Consider the following 8,387-nt stretch of genomic DNA (forward strand, 5'->3'; position numbering starts at 1 on the left):
GTATTGTGTTCTCCCTGGCTTTTTTCATGTTGGTACTTGTTACAAGTCTGACACCTTTTATATAAATGGCGTCTACAACACGGCTACTCCCCAGATAGAATTAGGGGTAGGTTTAAATAATGAGATAAGAATTTTTAATTTTAAATAGAAGTTTAAAATATTATATTTTAATATTATTATTATTTTGGTATTTTAAAAAATTGAATTGAAATTTAAAAAAATTGAATTGTTTATTATATTTTATTTAGAAATTTAAAAAAATTGTAATGATAATATGAAATGAGAATTTTGTGTCATCTAATATCCTTAAGGTTCGGTTTGGTAATAAAAAATTTTCATCTCAAATTTAAAATTTTTATCTCATTATTATAACTTTTTCAAATTTTTATACAAAATATAATAAATAATTTCTTTTTCTTAACTTTTTCAAATTTCAAAACAATAATAATATTTTAATATTTTATATTAAATTTAAAATTTTCATCTTACTTATCAAGCAAAACCTTACTCTTCCAGATATGACTCATGCCACCCCTATCTTATTAAAGACCTCAATCTATAAACATCGGGCCACTTCACAATATAGTAAGAAATGATCAATTGATTCCACATCACTCTTACATATAAGGATATAAAAATAAATCAAAAAATAGGAAAATCTGCCCGTACCAGTTGGTTTTTATCACCAAATTTGTTTCTTAGGCCTTCCTCATTCTCCATCTAAATACCAAACCCATGAATCATTTTACTGTTCTTGAGTGCTTTGGTTAGCCCATCAATGACAACACTATTTTATGAGAAAGTAGATATTCACTCGTTTGAAATATTAAGAGCAATAATTAGTAGTGGGGTAAAATATTTTTGCAACTGACAATCGGAGACACTTTTGAGCATATATAGTGTTACATACAAGGTTGTCATTCTATACCATCTTCAAACTAGTGAATAAGTAGAAATTTTCAATCGAGAGCTGAAATGAACATTAGAAAAACTGTGAGCAACTCAAAGAAATATTGGTTCAAAATGTTAGCCGAAGCTGCCCTAAGTACGAGGACAAATACAAGTTGTTGATTAGAAGATAAATGAATGCACTTAGCTCATCTCATGGAGAGAGAAGTCAAAATAATCTAGTTGTGTTGTTTGTTGTTTGCTATCTCGACGCATTCACTTCTCTCTCTAGCATCCTCCCACACAGAAACAAAGAGCTCATAACCCCGGCCCGATTCAGGATTGGAAGAAAGAGTAGCAGTGACTGATGAAAAACGTGATCTTGTCGGGGGGCGATCTCATAGCGAACGACGTTGGTTGTCTCTCCCCCAAAAAAGTCGTCACAATCGGGATCCTAGGATCCCAAGCCGTAATGTAATACCACCAGCAATATTGTAGCCCTTGATTGCACCCGTAAACGGAGCATTCTTCATTTCGACTTGTATCGACTCAATTATATTAGATAATGTTTTATATTTAGAATGGTTTTTACTAACGTTAGTGATTTATAATAATGTTTAAAATGCATCACGTCAACCGAAATCATCGAGATGACAGAATTTAAAGGACTACAGAATTTAGGGACTAGCGTACTGGAGGATTTTTAAAGGGAAACTGGACTGAAGAACTAGAATTTCATTCTGCATGATCCCAACTATTTTATGCTTCTGTATTAAATCATCTTACGCTCGTTGTTTCAAATTTTTCTTTGTTTTCTGGACATTATACGGTATGCGTTGCAAATTTGCTTTGTCTTCAACAAATTCGGAGATCCTGTCAGTGGCACATGTGACTTAAGCGGGTACATTTAGAAAAGTATTTTGAAGCCAAATTAAGTTTAGACGCATTCTGCGCCTTCAGCAGCTCAGGAGTCAGGATGCCTATACCTTCAGCTGTAGGCAAATAAGTGCAGGATAGATAGTGGAACCAAACCCAAAAACACATAAGAAAACTGGGGTTGTGCGTGGTAGAAATCAAGACATGACCCTTGAAGGAAACAGCATGAAATTTGTAAGTAAAAAGGATCTACATCAACCATCGCAAATTCAAGAGTTGCTACTTTGATGCTTAAGATTGTTACAGCATAAACATTTACAGAAAGTGAAGTATTTTCGATCTCACCAATTGAATAAGTAAAATGATACACGTACAAAACCAAATGGGTAGCCCACTTGTAATTTCAATCACATACTGGAAAGCATAAGGATTCACTTATTCAATCACAAACTGGAAAGCATAAGGATTCACTTAGTTTACTCTGGATGAGAAGTCCAATAAATCAGCCCACTGCATGAAACAAAACTTGAGTTATCAAAAAACTAGCATATAGTACAATATTCAAGACAATGATTATGATGGCGTTAAGTCAACAGTCAGAACAATATCGAGATGGAAAGGTTCCTACATCTCCCTTTGTCTTCAAATATAAGAATTTGTTTGAACAAGAAAAAAGAAATATAGAATATGTATGTCATCAGAACATGAATGTCCTTTTCGTACATGCCTACATGCATATCTGCTCGTGTGATATTTGGGTGGCAATTAACAACACATTCAAAACACAAATTCTTTACTGATATTAAAATTAATCCTTTCCAAGATGAACTAACCAGCAAATCTAATAAGAGGAACAAATTTAAAGGTGATTGCAGAGCAAGGAAAAGTGAAGGAGAAATGAATTTCTGGATAAAATAAATACTTGTATCTTAACTTGAAAATAGTACCAACATGATAATGTGCTCTAGAAGGAGGGCCATCACATTTAGAACTAGGAGACGGTGCAAAAATGGATCAATCCTAAGCTGAAAGACCTTTTTACCTGACCAACACAAACACGCATTGCAAGACACCTGCAGTTCCCGTCCAAACAGAAGGGCCAGTCGTTACGAGTGAATCTTGTATCAATAGGCCAACTGATGCTGCTAGAGATACGAAGGACACAACATATGCGAAGAAAAGCCAAAGCTTCAATCTGTTGCAATAATGGAAGGATAAGTTCCACAAACTCAGTCAAAGCAATCTGAAGAGCAATCAATTTCATAAGTCAGCTTAAAGGCAATAATCACACGTGGACTTCTAAATATAGAAATGTAGAAGCTTGGAGGATTGCTGCTTTGCACTTAAAGCGGGGTATTCGGTACGAATGTAATGCCAGCACATTTGAAAACCATAAGAGGACGTGATAGAGAAAAAGATTTATATTCAACTCCTTTATGTTCGGTTGGCTGGACGAAACAGCTTCTAGTTTTGTAGCTTTCTAGGATTTTTGTTCATTTTTATACTTCTCACTAGTTGGGTATGGCCTTTTGTACACTTCCTGAGGATGGCAATCCAAATCCTAACCCCACGCTTGCTCCCATGCTTGCAACGTTCATAATTCCCTTCAAAGAGTAATCTCCATGCAATTAAAAGGTGAAAGTTACTCTCAACAAGCACAAATGGAATTCTTTGCCTTCAGCACTCCACTTTTAAATATTAACATTACTGAATTTATCTGAGAAGTATTTATGAACAAGTAAAATCCTTGACGCTAACATGAAACTCAAAGGTACATAAATTGCTCAAAAACTTCAATCCTTATTACATACAGGATTGCTACAAGAACTTCTCATAAATCAATATGGATCTCATAAATTTTTTATTGATTTTTGTGCATGTAGCTAGTGTAGACCAGTACTCAAAAGACACAATGATTTTTCATTACTTCATGTACATCCTAGTGCAATTAGTTAGTGCAACATTAAGACACAATGATTTTTTATTGCTTTTTCTTTTTTATTGGCACCGGGTGTCCAGGACAAAGTCCCAAGTAATCTCAAGGGCTCTTGGCAAAGAGTTTCATGCAAGTGCAACTTAGGTGATTCGAGACGAAATTAATCCAGTCCGATGACCCTGAGAGTGTGAATACTGAGTTTCAATTCCAAGACGTCCATTTTATATGGCTTGAGCACTACGTACCCTTGGGATTCATAGCTTGTTGGTTAACAAAATACCATAATGCTGTTTTTAACAAACTGTAGAAACCCATTATAAGTCATTACATTTTGCAAGATGGCCAGGACAATGTGGAATGATTTTTTTGCAGGAATTGGATTGTCATGGGTCATGCCACTTAGACTAGTCAATTTCCTAGTAACCTGGAGAGGCCTCTGAGGTTATTCACAAGTGACAGCAATCTAGTGAATGGTTTGTATATGTATGTGTTGGTTTATTTGGTGGGATATAAATGATAAAAGCTTCGAAATCGCAAGAGAACAATAGAGGAGCTTAAAGTTTTCTTTTTTAAATCATTGTTCCTACGTGCAGGAGGCCGGGGCCATCATTTGTAATGGGCTTTGCCTCCTTTTATTGAATAAAACTTCTTGACTACCTATCAAAAAGTCATTACATTTTCAACGGACACAAACTTATGATGATGTAAACGTCGTGAAAGGGCCTTCGATTAAGAGACCAATGAATCGGAAGCAACAATATCAGAAAACTAAAACAAATAACCAGCAGAAGAAAGCAAATGGGAGAGGGAGAGATATTCCAGACCTCCACTCGCCTTCCTCGTAGGGAGAGTAATCAATGTCTTCTTTCCTAACGCAGTTGAACATCAGGGCCGCAAAAGTTGCAAATATGCCTGCAAACCCAACAATCACTGTCATACACATAATCGAAAACCCTAATAATAACATAAATACACCCAAAGACTCGAATAGAAGAAGTACCAGGAAGGTAGTGGACGAAAGAAACCTTGACGGAGCTGCAGACGACGGCATCGACCCAGAACCACCAGCCGGCACCGAATACGGCTCCCGCGACGCCCGGCCCGAAGATTGCCCACAACTCGGAGAAATCCATATGTAGCGATATTATAAGTCGGCCAAAAGAATCGGATCTCGATGATGTGCTTGATTTCAATCTGTTGTTTGAATCTCGAGCTTGCTACTCGAGGAGTTCCAGCCTAATCTGAGTTGCGAATTGCGAATTCCTCCAGTTCCAACTTCCTTCGCAAAATGCTTTCCCTAGATGTTTATTTTAATTGTTTTAATTATTTAAAAATCAATATATAGGTGTATGATATGAAAAGTGAAAACTGAAAGAATTATAAATTACTTCGCATTAAAGATATGAAATTTTTTTTTTTGATAAGTATTAAAGATATGAAAAATTCTCATGGTACATCCTATTTTGCATTTTTTTTAATATTAATTTTTTTAAATAATATTTATAATTATAAAATACGTAAATATTATATATTTCGCTCTAATATGAAAAAATTAATTTATATAAATTAATTTATATGTCACATTTATATGAAAAAATTAATTTTTTAATAATAAATTTCGCTCTTTTTCTTTTAAGCAATATTATATTATATATTTCTATCTTATTTTTATTCCATTTGGTATGATTTAGCATATTTATTATCATTAAAATGAAAAAAGAATTATTTAATAAATTGTCATCTAATAATAATAAATGTGACATATCGTATAGTAGGATGTGAATGAAATTGTAGTGTGATATATAGAATTTTCCTTTTTACAATAAGTGTACAATATTTATACAATTTATAACTATATCTAATATTATTTATTAATTATTTGAAATAAAGATGATTAAAGAAACGATAAATCATGTGATGGATGGTGTGATTTTCATCACAAATATTGTATAATTATAATTATTTATATAAAAAAACGTCTTATAACATGAAAAAAAAAATACTATATGTTTATATTTTAAAATTATTCATAAAATTTCGAATTTTGGATATTTATTTTAAAAAAATTATAATCTTTATTCAATGAATATCAAAGCCCAAGACTAATCACGAAGTTTCCATTCTTGTCATATTCAATGGTAAAATCTTGTCAACCAATACTTCTTTTTTAAAAATTTTAATATTTATTATATAATTCACTTTTAATTTTAAAATTAATAATTATTAACATTGTATGCATATATACATTTCTTGAATTTAGTACATGCATACATGCATTTCTTTATATGCATTAAAATTTGCTAATTTAAGAAATGCATATATTTGAATTGAGAACAAATTATTAATTATTAACATTAAGTGAATTTCAGCCCATGTAATGCTTTAATAATGTCAAAATATCTTGAATTACCTATGTATATATATATATATATATATCGTTCATCTGGAATCCAGATAATTTGGTTTCAAAGGTAATTATAAGCTCGAGTTTGGAGAAATCGGGTTACCCACCTGCTCATCCAATAGCAAGTATAGATTAGGCTTACACCCACTTTGACTCCAACAAAGTCAAGAAACATGGACTTTGAATTTGGAGTCAAAACTTTTTGAGTTTCAAAACTTTAACTCTTATACCAGTCTGAATTATAATCTGGATTAATTCAGATGGATATCCGGGCTGTATCATACGCATGAGTTTGAATATGGATATATCCGAGTGCTTGAATATCTACTCGGGTAAGTAGTGGTAATATATATTTATATATATAATTTAAAATATCTTAATTCATTATCCTCGATGTTATTGGTATGCTAATTCCGTATAGCCGGTTATTTGTTTTGAAATTAGTGTCTATGAGGATGACATCCGTCCTACCAGAGTGTATTTTTCAGCCCACCTAGCCCACAGTCAACCTTAAGCAGGGTTCAACCCTTTGAATTAACTCGCACTAGCCATATAAGCACGAGGATAGGGTAAAATTACATTTGGTTAGTAAGGTCAGAGTCGTCAGACTATTTTCTTACTTTTTATTATTATTTATTATTTATTATTATTATTTACAGCTCATCTAAAACCACCTCAATATCTAAATATAATCTTAATCAAAATCAATATAGCGTCCACCAACAGAAAATACCACAAAATTGAAATAAAATGTTAAAAAAAATAAAGAAGAAGACAAATAAAAAAGGATATCAATTGCTTGGTCGAAGATGTTGCGAATCCCACGCCACATTTGCTTGATGATCATTTTTATAAGACTCGCCCAATGGGATAGAATAATATTAATACGATATAATTTGATTATAAAATTTAAAATTTAAAATTAATATTTAAAATTAAATTATATCAGATAAATGATAAGCAATATAAAGATTTTCAAATAAATTATTCATCTTCAATTGACTTTTTAATTGACACTCGTGGAATAAGCGAGCTATGCATATGAAAAACTCTTAAATTCATTATAGGAAGAGTAAGTCTACTCATAAGCCCTTTGACTCACCTACACCACACACCGATGATGGATTTGTTGTTTTTTTCCTACATTTTACTTCCCAAATCGCTCTTTCCCCACATTAGGTTCTCTATTCAAATTTATGAGAAAAAGACATTCTCCTCCGTCGTCAACCATACACCACCAACAACTTCGTTCTCTTACTACTGTGTTTCAGATCATGTTTTTACACTATGATTATCTCTCTATGACAATCTCTCTCTCTAACAAATTTCAGTAAAAAGATTTCTTAAAAAACATTCTCCTGCTGCTGTGTTTCAGATCATCTTTTTACACTATGATTCTCTCTCTATGGCAATTTCTATCTTTCTAAAATATTTCAGTAAAAAGATTTCTCAAAAAACAAAATCCTACAATTCAATCAGGATGTCATCTTCCACTTTAAAGGAAACTGAAAAATAAATTTTGCACAAGATGTCATCTATCAAATAAGTAGCATGAGCAAGAATCAGGACTCCAAAGATGCCAACGATGAACTCCAAACCCATTTCAACTGAAATGCTTTCACTGATTTTCTCTGATCTTTACAGGAAACAGTTTCGGAGTTAGATTATGCCTCTCAAATTCCTTAACCAAAAAAAAAAAAAAAAAGAGGAGGGTCCTATGCAATCTCATTATCTTATTTTAAGTTCTCAGATCACAAATCAAGAGGTAGCTTTTTCATGATTTATAGATGTTCAAAATAAAAGTTTTGAGATTTTCTTAGATCTCTTAGGGATTTTCTTGAGGGCTGTCGATGGGGAGAGGGATTCGACAAAAGGATGGAGGGAGGGATTTCAAGGGAGATTTTTCAGTCCTCTTAGGACTTTTCACGAGGGGTATTGACAGTATAAAGGGATTCGGTTTTGGGAAGGGGAGAGATGGACTCGGCAGAAGGAGGGTTAGCACAGAGGGAACATGATTTTCGGCAAAGGGAGAAGAAAATCTCTAGAAGAACGAAAGAAGAAGAGGGGAGGAGGGAAAGCACAACTCAACTTAGGGTAGACCATTTTTTCAAATAGGCCGGGTCTGCCACATCATCAGTGTGTGGTGTATGTGATCAGACCGGCCTAAGAATAGAATTACTCTTATAAGAAAAGGAAAAAGTGCTGCTTTGTGTGTGATGACTAGGATTGAAGTGAAATTCATGTCTTTTAAGAAATAAAAATTGGAATATATTTAAGAATTGA

General features: G+C 33.1%; 1 protein-coding gene across 1 annotated transcript; it reads right to left on the reverse strand.

Annotated features, from left to right (window-relative positions):
- Window positions 1-2,020: 2,020 nt before the first annotated feature.
- On the reverse strand, window positions 2,021-5,030 carry LOC122308761 (transmembrane protein 50 homolog). The gene is made up of 4 exons (XM_043121971.1): window positions 4,701-5,030; window positions 4,525-4,612; window positions 2,807-2,959; window positions 2,021-2,274 (listed from the first exon to the last, which is right to left on the reverse strand). Exons 1-4 carry the CDS (start codon window positions 4,831-4,833, stop codon window positions 2,241-2,243), a joined length of 408 nt encoding a protein of 135 aa, XP_042977905.1. The 5' UTR covers window positions 4,834-5,030; the 3' UTR covers window positions 2,021-2,240.
- Between the last annotated feature and the right edge of the window lie 3,357 nt (window positions 5,031-8,387).

Source organism: Carya illinoinensis, chromosome 5 (assembly GCF_018687715.1).
Source record: "Carya illinoinensis cultivar Pawnee chromosome 5, C.illinoinensisPawnee_v1, whole genome shotgun sequence".
In the NCBI taxonomy this organism is placed as follows: Eukaryota; Viridiplantae; Streptophyta; class Magnoliopsida; order Fagales; family Juglandaceae; genus Carya; species Carya illinoinensis.

Coding starts and splice junctions, on each gene's coding strand:
- LOC122308761 (XM_043121971.1), bottom strand. CDS start 4,833: ATGGATTTCTCCGAGTTGTGGGCAATCTTCGGGCCGGGCGTCGCGGGA. Junction 4,613..4,700: donor TTTCGTCCACTACCTTCCTG/GTACTTCTTCTA, acceptor TTGGGTTTGCAG/GCATATTTGCAACTTTTGCG. Junction 2,275..2,806: donor TGCGTGTTTGTGTTGGTCAG/GTAAAAAGGTCT, acceptor TGTTTCATGCAG/TGGGCTGATTTATTGGACTT.